This window comes from Hypanus sabinus, chromosome 3, assembly GCF_030144855.1.
Source record: "Hypanus sabinus isolate sHypSab1 chromosome 3, sHypSab1.hap1, whole genome shotgun sequence".
Classification (NCBI taxonomy): domain Eukaryota; kingdom Metazoa; phylum Chordata; class Chondrichthyes; order Myliobatiformes; family Dasyatidae; genus Hypanus; species Hypanus sabinus.
Window position 1 is genome coordinate 187,634,768 of NC_082708.1, and position 14,709 is coordinate 187,649,476.

At 50.8% G+C, this 14,709-nt stretch overlaps 1 protein-coding gene across 5 annotated transcripts in view; it reads left to right on the plus strand.

Moving 5' to 3' along the window:
• Positions 1–14,709, plus strand: part of LOC132391963 (cytochrome P450 26B1) — a 59,769-nt gene that overhangs the window by 36,042 nt on the left and 9,018 nt on the right. For all 5 annotated transcript variants that reach the window (XM_059965790.1, XM_059965788.1, XM_059965786.1 and 2 more), the window contains 2 exons: positions 10,837–11,112; positions 12,052–12,207. In XM_059965790.1, coding sequence (XP_059821773.1) covers positions 10,837–11,112; positions 12,052–12,207 — 432 coding nt within the window. The remainder of the gene's footprint in view (positions 1–10,836; positions 11,113–12,051; positions 12,208–14,709) is intronic.

Here is a 14,709-nt window from a genome sequence, read left to right on the forward strand (position 1 = left end):
AAAGAAACTTTTAAGAAGGTGTGAAGTTTTGTTTAACAGCCCGATAGAGCTTTTCAGGAGGGAGCTGTCGGAACAGGCAGTTCACACTGAAAAGAGAGCAAAATAGTGAGGTTCATTGTCCATTCAGATATTAGAGGGGAAGAAGCTGTTTCTACAATGTTGAATGTGTGTCTTCAAGCCCCTGTGCCTCTTCCTCGATGATAGCAATGAGAAGAGGGCATGTGCTGAGTGGCGAGGGTATCTACCGATGGGTGCAACCTTCTAGCTGCATCACTTCTTGAAGATGCATTGCTGGTGGGGAGGCTAGTGCCCACACAACCTAGAAGAGTACAGGACAGGACAGGAACAGGCACTCTATCCACTACGCGGTGCTGAACCAAATATCGTAGAAATCAAATGGCCAATTAAACTAATTGCTTCTGCCCACACAATGTCCATTTCCTTCCACTTCCCTCATATTCACGAGCCTATCTAAACCTTTCTTAAACATCCCTAAAGTATCTGCCTCCATCACCACCCCTGGCAGGGCATTCCAGGCACCCAGCACTCACCTTTGAAATGAACCCCCTCTCACCTTAAAAGCATGCCCTCTGGTATTAAACATTTCCACCCTGGGACAAAGATACTGTCTGTCTACGGTTCTTACAATCTCGTAATCCTCCATCACATCTCTCCTCGACCTTTGCTGCTCCAGGGAAATCAATGCAATTTTGTTCAGTTTTTCATTATAGCACACACCCTCTATCCCAGGCAATCCTGGTAACTCTCTTGTGCCCTCTCCAAAACCTGGACATCCTTCCTATACTGGGGTGACGCAGCCTACCCAGAGTTTTATAAAGCTGCAGCTGAACTTCCGGAGCAAGTGGAAGAGTCATGCTCTGCTTTTCCGAGACCAAGAGAGAGCCTGAGGAGATAACCAGCTTGCTTTTTTTAAAATCTGTTCCGTGCTTCTGTACCTGGGGTGAGGTTCCCAGCATTCACAAGTGAGCTGAATAATGACAGCTATTTTTACAAGCGAACGTAATTGATGAATGTGTCCCTCACACTGTGAGCTTCGTTTTATATCACACCCACAGCTTGTTATATTGTGAGTCGCCATGTGTTAGGTCGCAAGCTGACGGTGTGTGGAAAATCTTCAGCATATTGTACTGGAAGCCTACAGTTACACTAGGAAGCTGTAGTTCAGAATATTACAAGCCTACAGTTACATTGGGACAGTCTATTGCAGTGTATTACAACCCTACAGTTACACTGGGAAGCTGTAGTTCAGAATATTACAAGCCTACAGTTACATTGGGACAGTCTATTGCAGTGCTTTACACAAGCCTACAGTTATGTTGGGACACTGTATTGCAGTGTATTACAACTCTACAGTTACACTGGGAAGCTGTAGTTCAGAATATTACAAGCCTACAGTTACGTTGGGACAGTCTATTGCAGTGTATTACAACCCTACAGTCACACTGGGAAGCTGTAGTTCAGAATATTACAAGCCTACAGTTATGTTGGGACACTGTATTGCAGTGTATTACAACCCTACAGTCACACTGGGACACTGTATTGCAGTGTTTTACAAGCCTACAGTCACACTGGGACACTGTGGTGCAGTGCTTTACAAGCCTACAGTCACACTGGGACACTGTGGTGCAGTGTATTGTACTTTGGGACAGCTGGAAGGACAGATGAACTAATGACAGAGTACTGGAGGAGGCCAATGTGAACAGCATCTCCACCATAATAAAGCAATTCCAACTCCAATGGACAGGTCATATCATCCAATGCCAAACTCACATCTCCCCTGACAGATCCTTCACTCACAGTTGAAGGAAAGTCAGCGAATCCCTGTTGGGAAAAGGAAACACTTGAAAGATAACATCAAAATCAGCCTGAAGAAACTCAACATGACTTCTAAAACCAAGAAGACATTGCACACTATTGTTGAACAAGTGGCAGCTGTGAAAGGAGAGAAGGAACAACTAAAAGACCTAACCACTAACCACAGCCACACTTACCCTCGCACACACTGCTGCAGAATATGTGAATCCCAGATCGGCCTCTACAGCCATCAGAGAATGTACCAATAGACAACCCCTTTCTACTCGAGTTGGGTGACCGGAATACTGATGCACTCATATCCAGATCAGTAACACACTGCAGGGGTTCCAGCGCCGATCGCTGGTCACAGGCTTCCACCTTCACTATCACTCTCTTGGGCTGGGGGTTGGGTTTGGGAGGTCCTTTATCCTGGTGGTACCGTGTTGATTTTGGCCCACAGAGCAGGGGTCTAACTGATTGGTGGCAGTTCCTCTCCGCCACAGTGGTATGAATCGTCGTTCCCTCAACTCCTGGAAGCTCGAACTAAGAGCAATCTTCTGGAGGGACTCAGCAGGCGAGGAGGGAAATGAACATTGGATGTTTTGGGTCAAGACCCTTCCTCTCCTCCTAGTCCTGACGAAGTGTCCTTGACCCAAAACATTGCCTGTTCTCCCTGTCACACTGCAGCCTTTGTTACATTAATTTTAGAGTAAAGTTTGGCGCAACATCGTGGGCCGAATGGCTGTACTGCTTTGTGTTCTAGATGCTTACATGATAACCATATAACCATTACAAGGAAACAGGCCATCTCGGCCCTTTTAGTCCGTGCCGAACGCTTGCTCTCACCTAGTCCCACCGGCCTGCACTCAGCCCATAACCCTCCATTCCTTTCCTGTCCATATACCTATCCAATTTTACTTTAAATGACAATAACAAACCTGCCTCTACCACTTCTACTAGAAGCTCGTTCCACACAGCTACCACTCTCTGAGTAAAGAAATTCCCCTTCGTGTTACCCTTAAACTTTTGCCCCCTAACTCTCAACTCATGTCCTCTTGTTTGAATCTCCCCTACTCTTAATTGAAAAAGCCTATCCACGTCAACTCTATCTATCCCCCTCTTAATTTTAAATACCTCTATCAAGTCCCCCCTCAACCTTCTACGCTCCAAAGAATAAAGACCTAACTTGTTCAACCCCTCCCTGTAACTTAGGTGCTGAAACCCAGGTAACATTCTAGTAAATCTTCTCTGTATTCTCTCTATTTTGTTGACATCTTTCCTATAATTCGGTGACCAGATCTGCTGAGTTCCTCCATAATTTTATTTTTGCTCCACAATGAGAATCAAATTTATTAGCACTGTTTTATGTGATGTGAAATGTATTCTTTAGAGGCAGCAGAAGAGTGCAAAGGCATTAAATATTACAAAGTCAAACTAATAGCGTATAAGGAATAGTGAGGTAGTGTTCATGTCCATCCAGAGATCTGAAGGCAGAGGGGAAGAAGTTGTTCCTGAAGCATTGAGTGTTTAAAACATTTACTTTGAAGAAGGCATCTCCTGGGTGGTGAGGGTCCTTAATGATGGACGTCACCTTCTTGAAGCTCCAGTTTCTCCTGTTTCCTTCCACGGTCCAAAGACAAATTGGCTAGGTTCATTGGTCATTGTAAATTGTCCCGTGGTTCGGTCAGGGTTAAATCAGGGTTGTCGGGGGCTGCTGGGCGGTGTGGCTCGAAGGACTGGAGGGGCCTATTGCGAGCTGTGTCACTAAATCAATAAATAAGATATCCTCGACGGTGGGGAGGTTGGGCCTGCAATGGAACTGGCCACATCTACGGCCCTCTGCAGTCTCTTGTGATCCATTATCTGCAGTCTCTGATGTCTCCAGCACCTGTAAGTCCCATGTGCTCCCACTTTGGCTCGGTAACTCTGAGAATTCCCTGTGCCCCTTGCCTCAGGAGCTACAGAGTGGATAAAGTTAGGACAGATTGAGATAACGAGGGAAGCTGTTGGGTGGAACGGCATTGAACCGTGGACATTATTGGAATGAGCTGAGAGCTGAAAGTGAATTATATAAACACAAAGAGTCAGAGCCAGGAAAATCTTACCTCTGTACTGATGAGGGGAACCATTCTGCAGCGAGGCAGCCTGGAAAGGTCAGGCACTGAGCCTGCACTTCCCGTGGGTTTGAGAGATCCCAGTCTACAGGCTGCGGTCCCGGTCTGCCCTGGAGACAATGGCCGATTGAGAGAGCTGTGTGCGCTGCTAACTGCTGGGACTGCAGAGGGGAGGCCTGCTCCAATGCTCAACAGACACGGCAGTGTCAGCTTCTGAATTTAACCCTCAGTACCTTACCTCCTCACTGTGACAAAACAACACCTCCCATGAACACGACACCCCTCACTGTGACCCTACACCCCTCATCATGACCCCTACACCTCTCACTGTGACCCCTACAACCCTCACTGTGACCCTACACACTTGATCATGACCCCTACACCCCTCACCATGAACCTACAACCCACACTGTGAACCTACACTCCTCACCATGAACCTACACTCCTCACCATGACCTACACCCCTCACCATGAACCTACACCCCACACTGTGAACCTACACCCCTCACTGTGAACCTACACCCCTCACTGTGAACCTACACCCCTCACCATGACCTTACACCCCTCACTGTGAACCTACACCCCTCACTGTGAACCTACACCCCTCACCATGACCTTACACCCCTCACTGTGAACCTACATCCCTCACCGTGAACCTACACCCCTCACTGTGACCCTACACCCCTCACCGTGACCTACACCCCTCACTGTGACCCTACACCCCTCACTGTGAACCTACACCACTCACCATGAACCTACACCCCTCACTGTGACCCTACACCCCTCACCGTGACCTACACCCCTCACTGTGACCCTACACCACTCACCGTGACCTACACCCCTCACTGTGACCCTACACCCCTCACTGTGACCCTACACCCCTCACCATGACCTACACCCCTCACTGTGAACCTACACCCCTCACCGTGAACCTACACCCCACACTGTGACCCCTACACCCCTCACCATGACCTTGCACCCCTCACTGTGACCTTAACACCACTCACCGTGAACCTACACCCCTCACTGTGACCCTACACCCCTCACCGTGACCTTACACCCCTCACCGTGAACCTACACCCCTCACCGTGACCTTACACCCCTCACTGTGAACCTACACCACTCACTGTGAACCTACACCACTCACCGTGAACCTACACTCCTCACTGTGACCCTACACCCCTCACCATGACCTACACCCCTCACTGTGAACCTACATCCCTCACCGTGAACCTACACCCCACACTGTGACCCCTACACCCCTCACCATGACCTTGCACCCCTCACTGTGAACCTACACCACTCACCGTGAACCTACACCCCTCACTGTGACCCTACACCCCTCACCGTGACCTTACACCCCTCACTGTGAACCTACAACCCTCACCGTGACCTTACACCCCTCACTGTGAACCTACACCACTCACTGTGAACCTACACCACTCACCGTGAACCTACACTCCTCACTGTGACCCTACACCCCTCACCGTGACCTACACCCTTCACTGTGACCCTACACCCCTCACTGTGAACCTACACCACTCACCGTGAACCTACACCCCTCACTGTGACCCTACACCCCTCACCGTGACCTACACCCCTCACTGTGACCCTACACCCCTCACCGTGAACCTACACCACTCACCGTGAACCTACACCCCTCACTGTGACCCTACACCCCTCACTGTGACCCTATACCCCTCACCGTGACCTACACCCCTCACTGTGACCCTACACCCCTCACCGTGACCTACACCCCTCACTGTGACCCTACACCCCTCACTGTGAACCTACATCCCTCACCGTGAACCTACACCCCACACTGTGACCCCTACACCCCTCACCATGACCTTGCACCCCCTCACTGTGAACCTACACCACTCACCGTGAACCTACACCCCTCACTGTGACCCTACACCCCTCACCGTGACCTACACCCCTCACTGTGACCCTACACCCCTCACTGTGACCCTCCACCCCTCACCGTGACCTACACCCCTCACTGTGACCCTACACCCCTCACTGTGAACCTACATCCCTCACCGTGAACCTACACCCCACACTGTGACCCCTACACCCCTCACCATGACCTACACCCCTCACTGTGAACCTACACCCCTCACCATGACCTACACCCCTCACCGTGACCTACACCCCTCACCATGACCTACACCCCTCACTGTGAACCTACACCCCTCACCGTGAACCTACACCCCTCACTGTGAACCTACACCACTCACCGTGAACCTACACCCCTCACTGTGACCCTACACCCCTCACCGTGACCTACACCCCTCACTGTGACCCTACACCCCTCACCGTGAACCTACACCACTTACCGTGAACCTACACCCCTCACTGTGACCCTACACCCCTCACCGTGACCTACACCCCTCACTGTGACCCTACACCCCTCACTGTGACCCTACACCCCTCACCGTGACCTACACCCCTCACTGTGACCTACACCCCTCACTGTGACCCTACACCCCTCACTGTGACCCTATACCCCTCACCGTGACCTACACCCCTCACTGTGACCCTACACCCCTCACCGTGACCTACACCCCTCACTGTGACCCTACACCCCTCACTGTGAACCTACATCCCTCACCGTGACCTACACCCCTCACTGTGACCCTACACCCCTCACCGTGACCTACACCCCTCACTGTGACCCTACACCCCTCACTGTGAACCTACATCCCTCACCGTGAACCTACACCCCTCACTGTGACCCTACACCCCTCACCGTGACCTACACCCCTCACTGTGACCCTACACCCCTCACCGTGAACCTACACCCCTCACCGTGACCTACACCCCTCACTGTGACCCTACACCCCTCACTGTGACCCTACACCCCTCACCGTGACCTACACCCCTCACTGTGACCTACACCCCTCACTGTGACCCTACACCCCTCACCGTGAACCTACACCACTTACCGTGAACCTACACCCCTCACTGTGACCCTACACCCCTCACCGTGACCTACACCCCTCACTGTGACCCTACACCCCTCACCGTGACCTACACCCCTCACTGTGACCCTACACCCCTCACTGTGACCCTACACCCCTCACCGTGACCTACACCCCTCACCGTGACCTACACCCCTCACTGTGACCCTACACCCCTCACTGTGACCCTACACCCCTCACTGTGACCCTACACCACTCACCGTGAACCTACACCCCTCACTGTGACCCTACACCCCTCACCGTGACCTACACCCCTCACTGTGACCCTACACCCCTCACTGTGACCCTACACCCCTCACCGTGACCTACACCCCTCACTGTGACCCTACACCCCTCACTGTGAACCTACACCACTCACCATGAACCTACACCCCTCACTGTGACCCTACACCCCTCACCATGACCTACACCCCTCACTGTGACCCTACACCCCTCACTGTGACCCTACACCCCTCACCATGACCTACAGCCCTCACCGTGAACCTACATCCCTCACTGTGAACCTACACCCCACACTGTGACCCTACACCCCTCACCGTGAACCTACACCCCACACTGTGACCCCTACACCCCTCACCGTGACCTTGCACCCCCTCACTGTGAACCTACACTCCTCACTGTGACCCTACACCCCTCACCGTGACCTACACCCCTCACCATGACCTACACCCCTCACCGTGACCTACACCCCTCACCATGACCTACACCCCTCACCGTGACCTACACCCCTCACCGTGACCTACAGCCCTCACCATGACCTACACCCCTCACCGTGAACCTACATCCCTCACCGTGAACCTACACCCCACACTGTGACCCCTACACCCCTCACCGTGACCTTGCACCCCCTCACTGTGAACCTACACCCCTCACTGTGAACCTACACCCCACACCATGACCTACACCCCTCACTGTGACCCTACATCCCTCACCGTGAACCTACACCCCTCACTGTGACCCTACACCCCTCACCGTGACCTTACACCCCTCACTGTGATCCTACACCACTCACTGTGACCCTACACCCCTCACTGTGACCCTACACCCCTCACCGTGACCTACACCCCTCACCATGACCCTACACCCCTCACCGTGACCCTACACCCTTCACTGTGACCTTACACCCCTCACCGTGACCTACACCCCTCACCGTGACCTACACCACTCACCGTGAACCTACACCCCTCACTGTGAACCTACACCACTCACCGTGAACCTACACCCCTCACTGTGACCCTACACCCCTCACCGTGACCTACACCCCTCACTGTGACCCTACACCCCTTACCGTGACCCTACACCCTTCACTGTGACCTTACACCCCTCACCGTGACCTACACCCCTCACCGTGAACCTACACCCCTCACTGTGAACCTACACCATTCACCGTGAACCTATACCCCTCACTATGACCCTACACCCCTGATCGTGACCCCTACACCCTTCACCATGAACTTACACCCCTCACTGTGAACCTACACCCCACACCGTGAACCTACACCCCTCACTGTGACCCTACACCCCTCACTGTGACCCTACACCCCTGATCGTGACCCCTACACCCTTCACCGTGAACCTACACCCCTCACTGTGAACCTACACCCCACACTGTGAACCTACACCCCTCACCATGAACCTACACCCCGCACCGTGAACCTACACCTCTCACAGTGAGCCTACACCCCTCACCGTGAACCTACACCCCTCACCGTGAACCTACACCCCTCACCATGACCTACATCCCTCAATGTGACCTTATACCCTCACACTGTGAACCTACACTCCTCAATGTGACCTTATCTCCCCTCACTGTAACCTTACACCCCTTTACTGTAATGCTACATCCCTCATCATGACCCTCCTCATCAAAGGGCACAGAACATTGAACAGTACAGCACAGGAACAGGCCCTTTACCCCACACTGTTGTACTGACCCAATTACGGTAGTAATCAAATGGCCAAATAATCTCATCCATATCCTTTATCCTTATGCTTTCTACACATTCGTGTGCTTATCTAAACATCTCTTAAAAGTTCGTAATGAACTAGAGCAGTTATGGCCAGAATGTACGAACTCCTTATAGGCAGTGGCAGGAATTGAACCCGCGTCGCTGGTACTGTGAAACATTATTCTATCCGTGACGCTACTGTGCTGCCTCACATTGATTTGAGTTAAACTCTGACTGTTATTCCTTGGCTCACTGGCCCAGGTGATCAGGATCCTCTCGTGATTTCCGATCACTGTGTGTCAGATTACAGTGGCTGGTTGTAACTGCGTCGTGTGGCGACATGGTTACCTGCTGTTTGCCCTCTGGATCAGTCCTAAGGCAGACCAAACTCTAACTACTAAAGGCACGATCCCTCCTCCAGCATCAGTTCAAAGCATGGTTAATGGTCATAACCACAAGAGATTCTGCAGATGCTGGAAATCCAGGGCAACACATACACAAACGCTGGAGGAATTCAGCAGGTCAGGCAGCGTCTATGGAGGGGAATAGAGAGTTGACGTTTCGGACTGAGACCCTTCATCATCATCATCATTATGTGCCATGTCGCATTATGTGGGTGGTTATGGTCTTGTGACCATGATTGTTCTTGGCAAATTTTTCTACAGAAGTGGTTTGCCATTGCCTTCTGCTGGGCAGTGTCTTTACAAAACAGGTGACCCCAGACGTTATCAATACTCTTCAGAGATTGTCTGCTTGGTGTCAGTGGTCGCGTAACCAGGACTTGTGATCTGCACCACCTGTTCCCATGGCTTCATGTGACCCTGAACTGGGGGTTAAGCAGTGCTACACCTTGCTGAAAGGGACCAGCAGGTTAGCAGAGGGAAGGAGCACCTTTGGTAGAGATGTATCTCCACCCAGCTACCCTTAAGGTTTCCTATATTGGGAGAAGTCTAGGACCAGAGGACACAGCCTCAGAATAGAAAGACGTCCCTTTAGAACAGAGGTGAGGAAGAATTTCTTTAGCCAGAGGGTGGTAAGTCTCTGGAGTTCACTGCCACAGTTATTGGGTATATTTAAAGTGGAGGTTGATTCGGTTCTTAATTAGTAGGGGTATCAAAAGTTACAGGGGGAGAAGGCAGGAGAATGGCCTAATTCTGCCTCTTACTTATGGTCTTCATCAGGACTGGAAAGGAAGGGGGAAGAAGCCAGAATAGGAGGGTAGGATGAGGAGAAGGAGTACAAGCTGGCAGGTGATAGGTGTGACCAAGTGATGGGGGAGGTGGATAGGTGAGGGAGAGGGGACGAAGTGAGAAGCTGGGAAGTGATAGGTGGAAGAAGAGGGAATCTGCTAGGAGAGGATATTGGAAAGGAAGGATGAGGGGAGCAAGAGGGCAGCCGAGGAAAAGAGAAGGGGTATGAAGGGAGAAAGAATGAAGAAAGGAATAAAGAACAAAACATGGAAGGGCTGAAGTTGCCAGAAGTTAGAAAAATTAATATTCACATTGTCAGGTTGGAGACCACCCAGAGGGAATATGAGGTGTTGCTCCTCCACCCTGGGAGTGGCCTCACCAAAGACGTGATATAGGGGTAGAGATAAGGTAACACAAACAGGCTTTTTCCATTGAGGTTGGGCGGGGACTCGCACTAGAGGTCATGGGTTAAGGGTGAAAGGTGAAATGATGAAGAGGAACTTGAGGGGGAATGTCTTCACCCAGAGGGTGGTGAGAATGTGGAACAAGCTGCCAGCAGCACTGGTGCAGGCAAATTGGATTTAAACATTTAATATAAATTTGGATAGGTACATGGATGGTAAGGGTATGAAGGGCTATGGTCTGGTTGCAGGTCGATGGGAGAAGGCTGTCTGTTTCTGTGTTCTAGGACTCGATGCAGAAGAGCCTGCACTGAATACAGCAGACGGTCCAGACAGACTCGCAGGAGAAGTGTAACATGGTTTGTGTTCTTTCCAATTCCTAGATCTTCGCCAAAGTGTTCAGCCATGAGGCTTTGGAGTGCTACCTTCCAAAGATCCAGCAAGCAATCCAGGATGGGATTAGGGACTGGAGCAGCAGTGGAGAACCCATCACTGTCTACCAGCAGGCCAAGAAGCTCACCTTCCGCATTGCAGTCCGCGTCCTGCTGGGTTTCCGTGTCTCCGAGGAAGATCTCGATCTCCTGTCAGAGAGCTTCGAACAACTCATCGCCAACCTCTTCTCCTTACCGTTGGACTTCCCCTTCAGCGGCTATAGGAAGGTACAAGTTAGATCCAGCTCCAAAATGTATTAAATTGGACTCTCGGATGACAGACTAATTTTGACTGCTGTATCCCTACTGACATTAATCCAGCTCCCTCACACTGTCCCACTGTGACCCCCTCCTCCAGCGCCCTGTGTCACTGACTGTATCCCCACTGATGTAAATCCAGCCCCCTCACACTGTCTCTTAGTGACCCCTCTCCCCCAGCACCTTGTGATATGTCAGTGGATGTTAATTCAGCTCCATTTGTTGTGACATATCCTTGAAACTTTTTTATCCCTGTCATTTCAAATCCTTCTTTCTTCTCCCTGTAACTTCTTCCTCCTTACAGTTCCGATCTTTTGACCATTCTGTCACTGAGTCTGAATCGGCTGTCCTGTCATGGGGTGACATGATGGCCTTGCGGTTTGCCTTACAACACCAGCAAACACTGACTGGGGTTCTGTTCCTGCCGCTGCCTGTAAGGAGTTTGTATGTTCTCTCCGTGACTGTGTGGGTTTCCTCTGGGTGCTCTGGTTTCCTCCCACAGTCCAAAGACGTACAGGTTAGGGTTAGTATGTTGTGAGCATGCTATGTTGGTGTTGGAAGCATGGCCATACTTGCAGGCTTCCCCCAGCACATCCTTGAACTGTGTTGGTTGTTGATGCAAACGACACATTTCACTGAACGTTTTCTCACACAAAATGCTGGAGGGGCTCAGCAGGTCAGGCTGCATTCTGTTGAGGTCATTTCTGAAGAAGGGTCTCGGCTCGAAACGTTGAACCTTTATTCTTCCCCATCGATGCTGCCTGACCTGCTGAGCTCCTGCCGCATTTTGTGTGAGAGTCCCTCCGGATTTGCAGCATCTACGGGATCTCCTGTGTTTATGATGCACCGAATGCTTCGATGTACCCATGATAAGCAAGTGGGTCTGAAAATGCTGTCCCTTTCCTGTAGGGAATGCGAGCTCGGGACAACCTCTACAAGTACCTGGAAAAAGCCATCAGCGAGAAGCTGCAGAGCAAACAAGATAAGGATTACTCCGATGCCTTGGATATTCTGATTGACAGTGCCAGGGAGCAAGGCAAAGAGCTTACCATGCAGGAGCTGAAGGTAAGGAACCCTTGCGCTGAAAATCTCCTCTTCATGAGGGGTCAAGTAGCACAGTGGTTAGTGTAACTCCGGGTTCAATTCCTCCCACTCTCCGTAAGGTAGCACAGTGGTTAGTGTAACTCCGGGTTCAATTCCTCCCACTCTCTGTAAGGTAGCACAGTGGTTAGTGTAACTCCGGGTTCAATTCCTCCCACTCTCTGTAAGGTAGCACAGTGGTTAGTGTAACTCCGGGTTCAATTCCTCCCACTCTCTGTAAGGTAGCACAGTGGTTAGTGTAACTCCGGGTTCAATTCCTCCCACTCTCTGTAAGGTAGCACAGTGGTTAGTGTAACTCCGGGTTCAATTCCTCCCACTCTCTGTAAGGTAGCACCGTGGTTAGTGTAACTCCGGGTTCAATTCCTCCCACTCTCTGTAAGGTAGCACAGTGGTTAGTATAACTCCGGGTTCAATTCCTCCCACTCTCCGTAAGGTAGCACAATGGTTAGTGTAACTCCAGGTTCAATTCCTCCCACTCTCTGTAAGGTAGCACAGTGGTTAGTGTAACTCCGGGTTCAATTCCTCCCACTCTCTGTAAGGTAGCACAGTGGTTAGTGTAACTCCGGGTTCAATTCCTCCCACTCTCTGTAAGGTAGCACAGTGGTTAGTGTAACTCCGGGTTCAATTCCTCCCACTCTCTGTAAGGTAGCACAGTGGTTAGTGTAACTCCGGGTTCAATTCCTCCCACTCTCTGTAAGGTAGCACAGTGGTTAGTGTAACTCCGGGTTCAATTCCTCCCACTCTCTGTAAGGTAGCACAGTGGTTAGTGTAACTCCGGGTTCAATTCCTCCCACTCTCTGTAAGGTAGCACAGTGGTTAGTGTAACTCCGGGTTCAATTCCTCCCACTCTCTGTAAGGTAGCACAGTGGTTAGTGTAACTCCGGGTTCAATTCCTCCCACTCTCTGTAAGGTAGCACAGTGGTTAGTGTAACTCCGGGTTCAATTCCTCCCACTCTCTGTAAGGTAGCACAGTGGTTAGTGTAACTCCGGGTTCAATTCCTCCCACTCTCTGTAAGGTAGCACAGTGGTTAGTGTAACTCCGGGTTCAATTCCTCCCACTCTCTGTAAGGTAGCACAGTGGTTAGTGTAACTCCGGGTTCAATTCCTCCCACTCTCTGTAAGGTAGCACAGTGGTTAGTGTAACTCCGGGTTCAATTCCTCCCACTCTCTGTAAGGTAGCACAGTGGTTAGTGTAACTCCGGGTTCAATTCCTCCCACTCTCTGTAAGGTAGCACAGTGGTTAGTGTAACTCCGGGTTCAATTCCTCCCACTCTCTGTAAGGTAGCACAGTGGTTAGTGTAACTCCGGGTTCAATTCCTCCCACTCTCTGTAAGGTAGCACAGCGGTTAGTGTAACTCCGGGTTCAATTCCTCCCACTCTCTGTAAGGTAGCACAGTGGTTAGTGTAACTCCGGGTTCAATTCCTCCCACTCTCTGTAAGGTAGCACAGTGGTTAGTGTAACTCCGGGTTCAATTCCTCACATTCTCTGTAAGGTAGCACAATGGTTAGTGTAACTCCGGGTTCAATTCCTCCCACTCTCTGTAAGGTAGCACAGTGGTTAGTGTAACTCCGGGTTCAATTCCTCACATTCTCTGTAAGGTAGCACAATGGTTAGTGTAACTCCGGGTTCAATTCCTCCCACTCTCCGTAAGGTAGCACAATGGTTAGTGTAACTCCGGGTTCAATTCCTCCCACTCTCTGTAAGGTAGCACAGTGGTTAGTGTAACTCCGGGTTCAATTCCTCCCACTCTCTGTAAGGTAGCACAGTGGTTAGTGTAACTCCGGGTTCAATTCCTCACATTCTCTGTAAGGTAGCACAATGGTTAGTTTAACTCCAGGTTACAGTCCAAAGACAGAGCGAGTTGTGGACATACTGTGTTGGTGACACTGTCAGGCTGTCCTCAGCCCACCCTCAGACTGTGTTGGTTGTTGATACAAATGATGCATTTCACTGTATGCCGTGATGTTTCAGTGAACATGTGACACATGAAGCTAATCTTCGCAACACGGCAGCAACCTGGAGCAGCAAGAGTGCCAGGTTCGGCCACTGTCTGAGGAACTTGTACGCTCTCCCTGTGACCACATGCATCTGCCTGGGTGCTCTGGTTCCTTCCCACATCAGGGTGGGTCAGTGGGTTCACAGTACTTTGTCCCCAGCGTGTGGGTGAGTGGGAAGAGTTGATGGGAATGTGGGTTAGAACATAGAATATAGAACAGTGATACGTGCCAACCTTTTAACCTTACCCTTTTCTCCATGATAGCCCTCCATTTTTCTTTCATCCTAAGAGTCTCTTAAATATCCCTAAAGTATCTGCCTGAACCTCCAGGGTGGTAGGGTGTTGCACGCACCCGCCACTCTCTGCCATCCCCCCTACTATTCCTCCAATCTCCTTAAAGTTATACCCTTCATATTAGGCATTTCCCCCCTGGGAGAAGGCCTGTGGTTGTGGTTGGTGTAAATGTGTG